This window comes from Amia ocellicauda, chromosome 13, assembly GCF_036373705.1.
Source record: "Amia ocellicauda isolate fAmiCal2 chromosome 13, fAmiCal2.hap1, whole genome shotgun sequence".
NCBI classification, from domain to species: domain Eukaryota; kingdom Metazoa; phylum Chordata; class Actinopteri; order Amiiformes; family Amiidae; genus Amia; species Amia ocellicauda.
This window is the reverse complement of record NC_089862.1, coordinates 27989633-28007071: the sequence shown is the minus strand read 5'-3', so window position 1 is coordinate 28007071 and position 17439 is coordinate 27989633. Positions and strand designations below refer to the sequence as shown.

Below are 17439 nucleotides of genomic sequence, written 5' to 3'. Positions count from 1 at the left end.
TTGTGTAAGTCACAAGTTGCATGTGACCATTCCAGCACTGCTCATAATGCTTTGCATAAGTAAAGTGATACACAAAAAAGCAGCGACAATCACAACAATTTAAATACACACTCTCTTGGTAATGTATAAGGTGCATGGTGTCTCCATATCTTTAATCATCGTGTTTAATTTTTTTTGTTTAAGGTCAAAATGGCATTTGGGATATTTGGGGAACTCCTTAATATTATATAAATGCTAATGTAGATTAATGATTCTGAGATCTGCAAGACCAAATTTTGTGATATTACAGAGTATGATGAGATTTTTTTTTTTTATACTGCAAAATAATACAGTGTTACAAACACATAATCCAGATGAAAATCTATACCTGGGCATTGGAACCCCTTGACTGAGGCATCAGCTCTGCCTGTTCCAAAGGTGAATCTTGCACAGATAAATCATCACAGTGAACGGCCTTCTTCACAAGCAGAGATCTAAAGCTCTGGGAGAAAAAAGTGAATCTTTTTCCACATCTAATATTATGAATTATTTACCAGTCAAACAAGAATGATGCACAATTTTTCATTAATGATTGAAAATGTTCCAGCTTAATTGCTGATTAATAAATCATGGTGAAGTGGTTTCGCTTTACCAAGCAAACTTTTTAGCCTTCAGTTACAATAAGATTTAAGACTATGATATAAGGATGTCTACAGGAGCATAGACTAAACCAAAAGAGGATGAAATAGATAAATTATTGACACAGAACACAATTTAACTTATAGCTAATGCTATTGCATCTCAGGGGTAATGAACGCAGTTATTTTTTTGTATACTCAAATTTCTTATAAGATTAATCATATTTTGATACAAGCTTTGATACAGTGAAATCAGATGTTCAATAACATTTTAATTTACAGTAATGCAAATTACAAATAGTAAACGTTTGAGGTTAATTTTACTTACATTTTTGTATATGATTTTATTTTCAAGCCAGTTTATTTTTCAATCAATAATACACAGGGAGTATAGATCTGGAGGTCAGGAAACAGATTCAATTGCCGACACAAAATGGCTAAAGTGAAGGAAATAAGAGCAGTTTTATTGATTTGTTGACAATCTGTTCTGAGACAGATTACAAGATGAAAAGAATGATGGAGAAAGATGCAGAAAAAAGGGAAAATACAATTTTTAAGCTATTAGAAGGGAAGAGAAACAGAATATAGACTGCAGTCTTTAGTGAACAGCACCCTTTTTAAAGAATAAATAGAGAGATGTGTATGTATGTATGTATGTATGTACGTGTGTGTTTATATATATGAAAATGTTAAAATGGCAATGGGCCAGACAATTGCAAGAAGAACAGACTGAAGATGGACAAAATAAGCTAGAGAATGGATCCCAAGAGATTAAACAATACCAAAAAGAAGACCGCATAGAAGATGGGAAGATGAAATAAGATTTGTTGGTGTGACCTGGAAAACAAATTCTGTACATTGAACCAAGTGGAAATATATTGGGCAGACCTTCATCCAACAGTGGATCAATATGGGCTGGAGGTGATAGTGATGGTGATGATATAAATATATATATAATATACACACACAGAGAAGGAGAAAGAGAGTTACAGTGAGGGAAAAAAGTATTTGATCCCCTGCTGATTTTGTACGTTTGCCCACTGACAAAGAAATGATCAGTCTATATTTTAATGGTAGGTGTATTTTAACAGTGAGAGACAGAATAACAACAAAAAAATCCAGAAAAACGCATTTCAAAAAAGTTATAAATTGATTTGCATGTTAATGAGGGAAATAAGTATTTGACCCCTTCGACTTAGTACTTGATGGCAAAACCTATGTTGGCAATCACAGAGGTCAGACGTTTCTTGTACTTGGCCACCAGGTTTGCACACATCTCAGGAGGGATTTTGTCCCACTCCTCTTTGCAGATCCTCTCCAAGTCATTAAGGTTTCGAGGCTGACGTTTGGCAACTCGAACCTTCAGCTCCCTCCACAGATTTTCTATGGGATTAAGGTCTGGAGACTGGCTAGGCCACTCCAGGACCTTAATTTGCTTCTTCTTGAGCCACTCCTTTGTTGCCTTGGCTGTGTGTTTTGGGTCATTGTCATGCTGGAATACCCATCCACGACCCATTTTCAATGCCCTGGCTGAGGAAAGGAGGTTTTCACCCAAGATTTGACGGTACATGGCCCCGTCCATCTTCCCTTTGATGCAGTGCAGTTGTCCTGTCCCCTTAGCAGAAAAACACCCCCAAAGCATAATGTTTCCACCTCCATGTTTGACGGTGGGGATGGTGTTCTTGGGGTCATTCCTCCTCCTCCAAACAGGGCGAGTTGAGTTGATGCCAAAGAGCTCGATTTTGGTCTCATCTGACCACAACACTTTCACCCAGTTCTCCTCTGAATCATTCAGATGTCATTGGCAAACTTCAGACGGGCCTGTACATGTGCTTTCTTGAGCAGGGGGACCTTGTGGGCGCTGCAGGATTTCAGTCCTTCACGGCGTAGTGTGTTACCAATTGTTTTCTTGGGGACTATGGTCCCAGCTGCCTTGAGATCATTAACAAGATCCTCCCGTGTAGTTCTGGGCTGATTCCTCACCGTTCTCATGATCATTGAAACTCCACGAGGTGAGATCTTGCATGGAGCCCCAGACCGAGGGAGACTGACAGTAATTTTGTGTTTCTTCCATTTGCGAATAATCGCACCAACTGTTGTCACCTTCTCACCAAGCTGCTTGGCGATGGTCTTGTAGCCCATTCCAGCCTTGTGTAGGTCTACAATCTTGTCCCTGACATCCTTGGACAGCTCTTTGGTCTTGGCCATGGTGGAGAGTTTGGAATCTGATTGATTGATTGCTTCTGTGAACAGGTGTCTTTTATACAGGTAACGAGCTGAGATTAGGAGCACTCCCTTTAAGAGAGTGCTCCTAATCTCAGCTCGTTACCTGTATAAAAGACACCTGGGAGCCAGAAATCTTGCTGATTGATAGGGGATCAAATACTTATTTCCCTCATTAACATGCAAATCAATTTATAACTTTTTTGAAATGTGTTTTTCTGGATTTTTTTGTTGTTATTCTGTCTCTCACTGTTAAAATACAACTACCATTAAAATTATAGACTGATCATTTCTTTGTCAGTGGGCAAACGTACAAAATCAGTAGGGGATCAAATACTTTTTTCCCTCACTGTAGATACTGTTTAATATTATACATCACCACACGATGCTTTAATTGATTTTATATCCTTCCATCCATCTTCAAAACCGCTTATCTTGGTGAGGGTCGTGGGGAAGCCGGAGCCGATCCCGGCAGGCATAGGGCGCAAGGCAGGAATACACCCAGGACGGGACGCCAGGCCATCGCTGGGCTTGATTTAATATCCTACATTTAATTTATCTTAAAATCTCTTAATTAATGAGAATGCAATCATAATCACAGTTGCTGGAGAGATGCCAACTACAACCATTTCCGTTGCACCCCAGTTTGTGGAAAGGTGTATCTATAGTACCTACAAATTGTATGAAAGACCGCATCCCTGAGAGCAAGACTCCTGCTCAAATGCAAACTAACTTCTTGTTTCAAAGGTAGTCAGGATGTTAACAAAGTAAACAATAACAGGTTTGGTACTCAACCATCTGAATCAACATGTAAAATACTATATTTGATAGATTTTCTAGATTTTAAAGAGATTTTTAGTATGATTACTTAATTAGATTCACTTTCCAATTTGGAAATATGTTTAAATTTCTTTCTGTAGAAAATCAGCTGAATATGTTTTGTACACTTTTCTCATTTCATAATTTGTTTCTTCTTTTTAGGTTTATATTTTTTTCTTCTTGTGTGTACCATCTAGAATCTAGATCATTCTTGATAATTGTAAGATTGAATACACAAAATATGTAATAAGTAATGCAAAATAATGCAACTAGTGCTCTGTAAATATTACAACAGTATTTAAATTAAACATATACAACAAATACATATGCAATTCACAAAAGCAAGTTGTGTCAGCATTATTTATGTTTTATTACATATTGTATCTCACAAAAAATTTCGGTACTATGCTAGACAAGTATGTCCATAAAAACTGAAAAAAATACTCTCATATCACACCATACTTGATTAAATCTCCTAAAGAGACAAATGAAGAAGACCGTAATGCTCCACACAACTTTAAAGAAGACCAAAGCGCTTCACTGCCTTTTTGGCAGTTTGTTAAATATAAAATGTGCTCTCATTTTATTTAGGACGGCAGCATTTGGGTGTCTGTGATTAATTCCCCTGTTGAATTGTTATTACACTGATGTAGAGTGTATTTTTGCACTGCAACAGTCAGCTTGGTAGGCAGAAGGCATGTAGGCTTGTGATATTGACATTTTTCTTAGCTGAGGCCACTGAACTGAAAAACAGGGGGAAAGAGAAATGCAGGAACAGGCTCTATTTCTAGATGAGAACTTCCAGAACATTTTTGTGATGTGTGTAACACAGGTAGACAATAGGGTATTCCCGAGCTTGTGTGACTTACTCTGGCCTATATTTACACATACAGAAAATGCCGTGGTTTGCCTGACATTGCCCTGCTGTTTGCTTATCTTGTGAAATGTTTTGATAACCTGGTATGGTGCTGGGTGCTGGTGGCAAGGTGAAATCTGTATTATGGTTCACTTTCATATCTATAAAAGGCATTTGTGTGTACAGTGAGCAATTTGTCTGCTTTGCACTTCACTGCCTTTGTGGAATATACATAATTACAGATTATTTTACTCTGTGGGTTCAGATTTGTCATTGGTTCCTCAAAATGCCCTTCACATGTTTTTACAAAATAATGTAATATTTCTCAAATCTCATACATATATAATATTGGATGGTATGCGCAGTATCCTCCCTCTACCTGCTCCCCTTTTTCTATCTCTCTTACTATTAGTGGGGTTTTAAACTGTTTACACAGACATGTCTTGATACATGTTCCTAAATTACAAGGTTGTTTCCTAATCAATTTGCTTTGTATGGATTGTTTATATAATGCCATAATATATTATTCATAACAGCAATTTATGTTGCCTAAACCTTGTATCTTTAAAAACACTACAACTACATTATTTATTTTAATTAAAATAATTCTCACTTACAGCCAGTATGATAGGGTCACATGGATAGTCTTACTGAATTACAGTTAAGAGCAGAAGAACAGAACAGGTTTACATGAAGAAACTCAGAAACTGCCTCACAAGGTATGTTTTCCTGGAATTATTTTTCATATTTTTCTCTTGCCACACAGTGGTAGAATTATTATTATATACTGAATTATATTATGTACTGTACTGAATTGGATCAGCTATAGGTGTTATTTTTTCCACTAATTGGTTTACATTTCATGCTTGTCTAACAGGAAACAAAATGTACATTTGATTGCATTAATACAATAAAAGAGTATATATTAACAATTACTAAGCTTAGGTATAGATTTTTCACATATTTCTTAATGGAAATGTATTTGTTGGTAGCTCATTGTTTTAGCATTAGCTTGGGATCATGTGTAATGATTTAATTAAAATTGTTCTAGGCATTCCATATAGGCTTTGGTTTTGTGATGAACTAATTAAGTGTTAAGGCAAAATGATTTTTTTTTTTTCTCTCGTAATGGAAGTTTTTAATTTGGCACTTTAAAAAAATGAGTCATCCTCACAACAATATTAGGTTGCACACCATGGTGCGACTCTGCACTCTCTGTAGAAGGCACCACGAGACAGCTGAAAATGAACAGATTCTGCAGCCATGAAAACATCTACATCATAGACATAATGGGGAACTTAGCAAAGGTTCACATTTTGTTTTGATGAAAACCCCAATGCCTTCAGCTCATGATACACTGCCGAGAAACACAAGGCTTTGTATCCAGATTACTTTCAAAAGCCCTGTGGCAAAAAACATTGCTTTGTTGCTAACTGCATTTCAGATGTTGATAATTGTGGACTAATGATGTCTGAAATTCCATAATAGTAAAACATCTGCTGATTTTGGGAGCATTATCTGCTGGCATTTGCAAAGAGTTTCTTTTGAAACCCACTGTGCTTCCACAACTCCCTTCACTTATTTTTTTCTTCCTTTTGACAAAGCAACTGATTGCCAAATGGTTTCCAAAGTAAGCTGTCTAAATGTTTACGTATTTTCACAATGATTCCAAACCTGTTTTGGTCTGAAGCAAGATTTGCCTCTTGTCTTTGGAAAGTAGTTGTAAAAGGTTAAGGGTAAATTGGGAAAAATGTAATTACATTTCTGTATGTTTTTTAGACACTGACATGCAATGTATCTTTACAACATTACATCCTCTGATGACAGCACCACTAGTTATTTAATAATTAATAAATACATCTGAAAGTAAAAATAGCCTGTGCTAGATGAATTAATTAAGGATAAAACATAATTAACTTAATTTTAATTGACCCAAATATAAAAATTTGCATGATAAATATTTATATTTATATATATATATATATATATATATATATATATATATATATATATATACTGGGAATCAAAGAACCAAGTAATAGGCAGATGTGAGATTACTTTAGTTTGTTTGAAATATGTATTTATAAATTCTCTTTCATAGTTAAATACAGTATAACTCTTACTTTTGTCTGTGACAGATAGACAAAACATTTCTGAAGTCATTATACAAGCTCAAGAATATCCGAAAGGGATATTTGTTTCTTCCACAAATAAGTGCTAAAGATGTGACTGTCTACTGGCTTGAAAAAACAAACAAGCCAAGGTTGCAATTATGAAGTGTTACAAAAACTTCAAAGGAGAAAACACTTGGTAGCTTAATTAAAATATATTTGACAATTTGTCTTGCCTTTTTAATGCAGATCTTGAACCATCCCTTCCCATTTTAACACTTAGAGTAAGTTCCCCTATGACTGGCTGTTTTGTTTGAATCCTGTAGCTGTAAGACTTCTTCAGGAGGCTGGAAAGTAACTGTTGCCGGTTAAGATTCGCTTGAATCGATTCCTGTAGTGACCTGACCCCAGATTATTACAATCATTCCAGGAGAATAGGGGGCTAAAGAAACAGTGGGAAAAACAGAGATGTGTCAAATACACTCCCAGGAGCGAAATTATCTGCCTGATCTGTGACCTATAAAGTAGTCTGTTTCACTGTGAATCCTACAAAAGTTAGGTATTCATGTCTGGGTTTGCAAGGAAATCATAATAATTAACTTGTGGTAGAGGAACTGAAGATAAACTAAGTTAAAGTGAGTTTAGAACACCTTATTGATTATCTGTAAAAATAACTGCAGTGAAACCAGAAATACTCGGTTTCATTCTAGAACAAACAAGAGACCGTACCCTTTAATAAAGGTGGATAGACTCTGTATTGTTTTATTGTTATGGTTCAGTTCAGATAACATAAGCATGCATACTCTTCCAATTGAAGAGAATATTTCTTTAATTTAAACAAAAAACAGATTAGCTTTATTTGGCCATGACAACTAATCTCTGTGTATTTGTAGCCAGTAAAGCATAAATACTACCTGAACCTTGGACAATTGGGGTTGGCGAGCATGTTAAGGATGCTGTTGGGGATGTTGCTGGCTGCACCTTTAATTTCATACAAAGTGAGTGAACAATGGGAAACTTTGTGTCTCTTGGCCTCTTCATCCGTTTAGGTCAGTGCTAAACCTTCTGGCATTAGTCTTCCATATTGGTCGACTAACATGACTCACATCTTTGTGGTTTTAGGAGCTTGGCAACAACTGATCATTATATCCAATGGGTGGTTGGAGCCATCTGTCCAGAAAAAGGGATCAGAGGAGACCCACTGTGTCTTAGTCCTCCTCACCCTTAGTGCCACATCGCTGAGGTGACATTTGATTTGGACATTCAGAAGTGGGGAAAGTTAACACTGAAAACAGCTTAAAAAAGAAGAAAAAAATAAATGCCTTTAAAAAATAAAGTTTTTGATCTTTAGCAAAATATCAAAGGAATTATTTCCTTGGAACACTTTCTGGAGGGCATTCCAGCTCAGTCGAGATCTGTGAGTCTAACGAATGACAAACTTCAATTACACTGCTTGACAGCTTGAGAGGTACAGGAAGAAGCAACTCTTTTCTGTCGTTGCCTTAAGCAGGAGCTCAAATAGATGAACGTGTCACTGAGACTGAAATTAAGACAGGCTTGACATCTGTAAATCACTCCTGCATGATTTTATAGCAATAAATATAGATTGTGGGCTAATCACATCTTCTTTTCTTTTGCAGGTGCATCCATCCTCGACTGTTCTTGAACTTAAAAATAGGTTTCATAAAGCATGTAAGTATGGTCCTTGAAAGAACACAGTCACTTTTAAAAACACTTGCTGCTAGAGGCTTTTGAAGGAAAGTAAATCCAGATCTTTATTATAACAAATAGATGAGTAAGATGGCTAAGAATCAATTTTTCCAGCTGAAGAGCAATACAGAGAGGATCAGCTAGCTTTTAAATAAGTTTTAACTGTGGAAGTGTGTTATAATATATTAATACAGTAAAGAAAGAATGTTATATATAATATTTTATAACTGTTGAAATGAAAAACATGAACTTCTTCACTTGAGAGCAATGCTTGTACCCTCCGCAAAAGAAAATAATCAAAACCTTGCACTTTATGGGGCCTTATTATGGGATACATCCAAGAGGTCTCTGGCAAATGGTGCAATCGAGTTACTGAGAATCTGCTAAGCTGGGCTGAAGTTTTCATTGAACCAACAAATTGCACATTATTCTGACTGCAAAAATCCATCAAATCAGTAGTGCCAGTAAGTGTAAACATAGAAATATGTCTGCATGTTTCTAACCCTTTATAAAATAAAATACATTTCTTATATTAAACAAACAAATACACACAAACAACAATTTTCAACTGTATATGTTTTAAAGCTTCACATGGAAAACTTGTGATCAAAATTATCCATATAAATCTTTACTTATTGAATAGTATCAACTCAATTTTATTATGGAACTTATCATTACAATAGTATTAGGCTTTTTATAGATTATTTTAGACATTTGCTTACATTGGATTGTATTTGTTGTGCTTAAAACCAACAATAATACAAAGAGGCTGTGGCTGGATATTGCTAGGTGACCACCAGGGGACACTAAAACATTACAGAAAATTATACATTAATAAGGCTTTTGAAATAAATACAGACCAGACTATGGTTTGGAAAACAAACAAACAAAAAACGGGCACAATCTGGACACCTAAATTGGAAGCTTTTTATCATGTAGGTTAGTGTTAATTTTTAATTGCTCACACCCTGAGACAAATTTGTGAAATTAATATAGAAGGTTTAATGTCAACTGTGTAATGAGCTGAAGCCGTGGACAGACCATGAGTTGGTTGATGCACAATAAGTCACAGAGATTAAATTATGACATATATATGTACATAAATATTCTATACATGAAATGTTGCTTAAACATACATCACACAAAAGGCATCACTTCCTTGGCTAATGATCTGTGTCTGTGAAAAATACATCTGATTATGTTTACCTATTTTTTTACCTTAGATTGCATAAGTGGGGAAGTGGGGTAGTGGAGGGAGTAAATCTCTGACTAGTGAGGGAACGGTGAGCATTGATTGTGTTTCAATATGGGTATTCAATGAAAAAGATGAAATCTACATCTGAGGTTTCTATGGAAACCCAAAGCCTATATGACACTGTGAAAGGTAATTTTCTCACACACGGTGAGGAAAAAAATCCAGAAAAGTTTAAATAACAGGCAAGATTTGTGAAGGTGCTCACACTAAAAGTTTAATTGTTGCCATCAAAGTGCCTTGTGTGTATATAATACATATTAGTATAAATGCAAATTTTCTACAGTACTCTGAATTTAAATAATCTGTACCCAGCTGTAAAGTGGGAAAATGAAATTCCTCATACATTTCAAGTTCATTAAAAACTCTATGCAGATGGAGGATTATCTGAAGATTGTGAGAGATAAATTAAATTAGACACTGTTGAGTTAAAGCAGTTTCTTAGCATGTTGACTGCTAAAAAATAACTATAGTTTTCATTTACTGTCATCTCTCTTCTTAAGAAGCATTGTAAATGTATCACACTTTGCACTTAGGCATTCAATAAGATGTGGCTCTGAAAGGTAGCTATGAGTTTTGTAGAATGGCAGCAGAAGAAAATATAATTAAACTAAACTTCAGTCTGCATAGAAACTCAAGCAAATACATATGCCAGAAAGCAGAGAGAGGGGCTTAGCTATACCATAAAGTATACCTACGTGTAACTATTGTCTCCACATCATCATATGTAAAAGTCACCTACAAAAACTTGCATCAAAAGCTGTCAGCTATGTTGTGTTTAATGGCCTATACACAGCTCTTTCCCTGCTAAGCAATTGAAAAGTCTCCACAGAAATACATTTATATGGTGTGATCCTTTATGATCCTTTGACTTGTCAATTTCACGCTGTTGATGTGCAAAAACAGCAGGAGCATCTCTTAATCCAGGTTGAACATGCAAACCTCTCCATTGACTAGCTTTCTAGGAGGCCACTCTTCGATCCTGGAAAACCTTGGTTTAATACAGGGACTGCTGCTCGAACGCCCTTTCTAAATGTCAGTAAGTGAATGCCTCCTGAGGTGAATTACACTTGATAACCTGCAAGCCATGCTGACCTTAAATGAGGCCTGAAATAGACACTTTTCACTTCCAAACCAAGGAAGGAGGATTTTGTTTTTAATGGTCCTTTTTATATTCCTAACAATATCAATCATTGTCAAGTATTGCAGAAGGAAAGCTATACATTTAATCCTTTTAGCAGTGTGTTCCCGAGTCTCACAATTAATGAGAGAGCATGTGAAAAACACATTTAAATTTAAGACTGTTAATTGTGACCTCTGCTTGTACTATCTCTGGTAAAGTCTCCATGAAGCTGAAAGAGATGTCAGTGTTTATTTTTATTTTTTCCCAGCTATGCCAGGTGGAATAAATAGAAATCTGTTTTACTCTCATGGGTGATGAATTTGTATGGTTTACTGGATTACTCAATTTGACACGAAAACATAGCAACTAAACTGTCACATGTTTAAAATACCTGTACTAAAATAAAAGCAGCATAAGGTACATTTCAATCATCATCAGTTTACAGCTGTGCGATTGTAAATCTGATGAACATATTAATGCAATCATTTTTTTCTGTTCAGCAGATGCTACCTAGGCATGTGTACTTGCACTTATGTCAACTAATTGGTGATTTTTTTCCTATCGGTAAACTGTGGGTTAATTGTTCACTCCATAGTAAATGAAATAGATGGATAACTGGCCCAGAGATGATCCAAAGGGAGATTTGGGCAGGCCGCTCTGTCACGTATAAATTCATCATACAGTATAACATAAAAATATGAATTGTAAACTGTAGCTTTTAAACTTTCTTTTACAAACATGTTTTTTTTGCATGGTATCTGGACTGAAAGCTTCTGTAACTATATTCACAGTTTAATATTTAAGAAATACAGCCAGTGAATGTATCTGTGGTTTCAGATTTATGAAGGTTTGAGTCTCTCCACTGCACAATTAAATGAGAATTTATAATAAGATAACATACATATCTATATCCAACAGGATGTCTACACCCAGAGGAATCTGTATGTTAGATATTAGATGTATCAACACTCTCTGAAGAGGCTTCTTCATAGTCACTAGATCTTCACTGAAGCAGTTCAGCTCGAAAAATATCTCTGATCTGTCAGTGCAGGTTACACTGAAGCATATTTACAGCAATTTATAATATCATGATAATTGATTATTGCTCCATCTGTAACACACGGTAGACTACAAACCAGGATTACTGATCATACTTGCACAATGACAAAGTGCACTGCTGTTTTGCATAGGCCAAAGACCACAACACAAAGTACACAACACCCACTCATATTGTTCTAGTTCAGTGTTTGGTTTCAGAATGAACAGGTGTTTCCTTCACACTTGAGCATCTATTTAATAAAATCTAGTCTTTCATTCGGTATCTCTCTGGCTCTAATTTACATACATTATGTAACTAAAAGTTGATTAAGCAAGAAAATAAAGATGTATATTCAACATTTATCGGTACACAAAAAGTAACACAAAAATAATATGGGGTCAATGGTATATTTCATCATCTACATCAAGGGTTTGAATTCATTTTGAGGCTATTTAGGAAGCTACATTTTTGTCGTGTTTGTATTAACAGACATGATTACAAATGAAAACAGGATTTTGGTGCTGATGCTGCATTCTGTTTTAAGCAGGTCCCCAGTGGTATCCTTCCCGAACTGGCCTCAGGGTTGAACGCAGTAAGTCAGCTTTCCACACTTCAATATTTAACACTGATAGAGAATTATCTGCCTATTAGATTAACACATATCTTTGCAAAGAGAAGCTAACCACATTAATTTCAGTACATCCATTACACCCAGTGATATCTTAATATAATATACCAAAAGTTAAACGAAAGAAAGAAATGGTTCATTAAGGCCTGTGATTACGGCTTTTAACTCACTGCTAATTGTTTCATTTACCCTGAGGAATATACTTGTAGGCTTCTCTAGTAGTCTTTAATTTTAAAGTTAAAAAAAACTTTGATAAAGGAGAACAATATGATTGGGACTTCTCCTGCTATCAGCTACCAAGAGAAAGAATAATGTTTCATATATTTAAATAAAAACATTTTTTGCACTATACATATATACACTGCCAGTCAAAAGCTGGGGTCAAATGGACAGTACTGAATTACAACTATTATCTCTCACTTTTTATCAAGAACATATCTACACATACAGCATTGTCTTTTCAATTCCTGTAGACCTGTAGAGCTTCTCTTATACATCCTACCTGCTTTTTGTCTGTTAATATTGTGTAATGTGTTGCCTTTGGATAAAGGTGTCTGATAAATGCCTCTAACCTTTTAGGGCTGGAGTAGGGTAAAGAAGTTTATCTTTGGTCAGCTGTTACATAGTTTTTTTTTGTCTGCAGCGAAACTCCAAGCCTGCTTGCCTTGGCAAATTCCACTGCGTTAACTTTGATAACCGTTGCAAATTTAATGCACCTGCCTTGTGTTAGTTACAAGTGTTTATGAATGCCTCTCATTAAACACAACACCCATATGGTAGTTTACTGAAATAGATTGGTCTCCCGGGAGAGGGAAAAGGCTATCCACACAACCTTTCACTGCACTTTACAGAAACAGCAAATAAGGCAAACGTACAGAGACTATTTATAATGCCAGTCGCACAGCTGGCTCAGCCGGTCACCCAGATGTTCGTGTTGAGCACCTATACTGGTACTGATAAACAGTGTAAACCTGGAGAAAATCCTAATAGGAAAAAACACAGACATAGGCAAGGTGATATGAGTCATACGAGTGTGGGGCATACAGTTCTTTATTTAAAATACACTGGCCAATTGATATAACCTACAAAATTAAGCATTATATTGGCATGATGTTTTAGAACGACAAGATCTTCTTAACTCCCCCTCCCCAGATCCAACTAAATTAGTAGGCCATCTGAAGGTTATCCTGAGAGTTGACATGGGGCTGCAAACTAGACAAAATGCATGGTGCCAGGAAAGTAGTCTGTGGTCATCACCCGATCCTCACGATTCTACATGCATTGAAGAGCCTAGTAAAAGATTTTGTTTTGCAATCAAGGCGAGTGGGGGCCACCCCTGTAGCTCTGGGAAACAAAGGCATATGCATTGGGCCTTCACGATATAGCCCCCCATTGTAGTCTATAGAACAACTACCGCAAATCCCCGGTAGAGGCATAAAAGGCTTCTGGAGACATGGAGCAGGCGGGCTAAAGCATGCTAAAGCACCTGGAAGCTGTGAGATGTAAGGCTGAAGCAAGTGAATACCAGCTTCTGGGGAGCCTAGAAAGCATAGGATAAAGCAGCATTTTTTTCTTCTATTAGGCGCTATGATGCATGTAGAATCACAAGGATCGGGTGCGGTTAGGACACCAAACTTTGACCCACCTGCCTCAAGGTTTGCATTCTGTAGAACCAAGAATATTCTGTCAACAACAAACAGCCATCAAGCATCGGACATATTTGCAACTGGAGTGTAGGTCAAGGTTTGATTTGGTCTGGGTCTAGTCATACAAATGTAGCAGATGTATCCACACAAAAGCATTGTTTTTGGGAAATATAGTTTTCTTGCACAGGAGCAAAAAGCTTTGAAAGTCATCCTTCTAATTTTCTAGCTGCATATCATCGTCAAGCATATGTGAATAATGACTATGTTAATTAACTGGATAATTAGCAACCTTCATTGGGTGCTTGCCCACGTCTGTTTTAAATCATATAAAGCATACACATTCAGTTTTCAGGATTATGGATCTTTTTTGACTAATGAGAGAGGCTTTTTGTTCTAACTGTTACACTGACAAAGTAGGCTTTAGAGACAGATTTAAATAGATGTTTTTTTTTTAAGTGAAACAATTATTTTGATAAGATGTTATTTTTTCAATGTACATTTTAATGATTGAGACGTTTTAATTATGTAATTTATTTACTTTTCTTTCTAGATAATTTCCAGTCCACTACACAGACTGTTCCATATGCTACAGACAATACTGTGAGAACTGAATAAATTAGATTGCTTTAAGATATTTACACTATGTAAGCCATTCAAAAACACAGCCTAAACAACACTAAAAAACAAAGAAAGGGCACTTGAAAGTCAATATCATGCAGAAATGTATGTTATTGAATTTGTGTTACGGGATAAAGCAATTGAGAAGCGAATTTCGCACTGAAGCAATCTTAGTTTCCCTGTCTTGTTGTACATTTTATAATATGAGTGTAAAGATGCAAGAGCTGTTTTTAATTCCCAAGAATGAGCGCCATCTTTAAAAAAAGGGTTAATATGTTTGGAACATGTTTTATTTCTTTTATAACAGATGGGCTTTTCCTCAGAGATTCATGTGTTATCCAGACCATTGCTTCATCATCTCTTGTTACGTTATACTCCACAGACTTGGGCCGGCAGGTCAGCTGGAGTGCAGTAAGTGCAGGCGCTTGCCAGTTTCACTGTAGATGAGATGTGTAATTGTTTCCACACACACAATCAGTTTTATAGACTATAGCCTATAAATTCCTTTACTAGTAATGATGATCATTTTCAGACAATTTAATTGATGCTCGTTACTTGATTTAGTCCAAACTGTTATTAGATGTATCTATCTAGGCCAAGAGCTGGTATCACAAACCGAACGAGGAGTAGGAGCCAAAAGCGCTGCCTCATTCATAACCTTCCTTGTGCTGATACTTTGTCATTTAGTTAAACTGTTGCTAACATCACATTTTCAACACAATCCTTCCTAGAATCTAAATCGATGTTCTCAAGGCAACCAAAGTCAAGTAGTCCTGCTCCATGCATATATAATACAAATTTGCCAGAGCTGGATATTGTTTGTTTCGATTCAATGGAATGAATTTTGCTGCCTTTTGTTGCAGGTATTTCTAACCCAGTATTTTGGACCTCTCTTAATCTACCTGATGTTTTATTTCCGATTATCAAGTATATATGATGACACTATTGAGAACCATCGCCACCTGGTAGTGCAGTAAGTGTCATAAACAGTCCTTTATATCTAAATCTGATGTAATATCCTAAATTGACATGTAGAAATGAATCTATAATGTCCAGAGACTGTGTTTGCAATTTATGTAGGCATAGTTCTGGTGTTCCTGTTAATAAAAGTGAGGATTGCTAATCTCAGTAGCACAGTACCAAGGGGATCTCAGCCTATCATAGATGCTACTGGGTATTTCTTTTTCTGAGTTACAGAATATGCACTCAGGTCATGTTTCAAAGCGGAAAATGATTTATAAGACACAGAGGTGAGGTCAAAATTACTCAGACTTCTTCAGTATAAACCTGGCTCGGTCCTGGATCAAGCAAATAATTGATTCTTGAAAAAAAAAATGTATTTTTGCCTTGCTTTGTTTTGTTAATTCAGTTGAGACATACATTTGATTTCAAAATCTGGACACTTCACTGCTCTCAAGGACAAGAATGGGACATTTCTCACTTACTGTGACTTGCTTAATTGATCATTTAATCTGAGTCTTTAGAAACTGATGACCTTTTGGATTGTGGCCTTGCAGGACCAGGGTGCCATACCTAGTCCTAATTCTGGGTTTAAAATGTCCCTAGCAACTATAAATGATAATGGTCTGCTCTAGAAGTTAACAAATATATTTTATAATCCTAATTGGAGCTGAACATAATCACTACATCTCAGGGGTGCTTGCATACTCTCAAATAAAATTGTGTAGCTGATTCTCCATAAATTCCCTTTTCCTCAATGACATTTTCCATGATTTTTATATTATTCTATTATTCTATTTTTCTATTATTTTCCCAGGATCATGTTTATGCTTTTTATGCATTTTCTTTTTTTTTTTTTTAATCTCATTTTAGCTTGGCATGCTTCTGCCACTCCCTCCACTATGCCAAACACCTCCTGGAGACACTCTTTGTTCACAAATTCTCAGAAGGATACACCCCTTTACAGAACCTGTTGAAGGTAAATTCTTTCTTATCAGCTTAAAGGTTTCACCATGCAAGCTTTAGAGAGAATTTGTTTTGAAACACATTTCCACATGGACAGTTATTGAAAGCTAATTCCAGTGTGGAATTGGAAGACAATGTTTAACCCAGCTTGCCACTGTATCCCTGGAATAATGTAGGAGAACTGCTCTGGTCACACATTTGTTAATGGCATATGTTCAGACTACAGAGCACCAATGAGCTTTAAAAAACAACCCGTTTCATTACAAAGTGACTTGCTACCAAAAGTGATGCAGACATACTTGAGCATAGTTTTTATTTTTTTTCTTGTATGTCTGAATTCTGTGTTTTTTGTTCACTGAATGTTTTATATGGCAAGACAAGTGATTTCAATTAGAGCGATAAAGTGAGTTCAGACAGTCAATTGCTTCTTGATTGGCTTTGTGAAGCTGGGAGCAACAACCTGGATGTGAGCAGCATCCTCAGTGCCACTGCACACACAGGGTGGGCTGTTTACTGCAATCCCAGTAGAAATCAGTTTGTGTTGTGCAGATAATGCTCGAGCTGAAATGGCCTTGAGAAGTGAGGCAAGACAAACCTGCACCTGTAGGCATCAGGTGTGAGTTTTAAATCTGATTTGCAATTGAGTCCTGTTCACTTTATCACAAGGAGTTCATGTTTTTTCTGCGTTTTCTTGTCAAATCAGACTGTGTGATCTGGTGTTCAGACGCTGCCTAGATGTACTGATGTAAAGACAGTGTGATGCCCTTTGAATTTTAAAATGTTCATTCAAGTGGAGCGTGCTGGTAGCTCTACCTACAGTCACTTGTATTAGCAGTTTAACTCTTATGAATAATGCAAGAAGGAATGATCT

At 36.2% G+C, this 17439-nt stretch overlaps 1 protein-coding gene across 2 annotated transcripts in view; it reads left to right on the top strand.

Moving 5' to 3' along the window:
• The window catches only part of LOC136766687 (trans-2,3-enoyl-CoA reductase-like), a 42262-nt gene that overhangs the window by 9148 nt on the left and 15675 nt on the right, over positions 1-17439 (top strand). For both annotated transcript variants that reach the window (XM_066720397.1, XM_066720396.1), the window contains exons 2-6: positions 8267-8318; positions 12298-12342; positions 14950-15053; positions 15506-15615; positions 16476-16581. In XM_066720397.1, coding sequence (XP_066576494.1) covers positions 8267-8318; positions 12298-12342; positions 14950-15053; positions 15506-15615; positions 16476-16581 — 417 coding nt within the window. The remainder of the gene's footprint in view (positions 1-8266; positions 8319-12297; positions 12343-14949; positions 15054-15505; positions 15616-16475; positions 16582-17439) is intronic.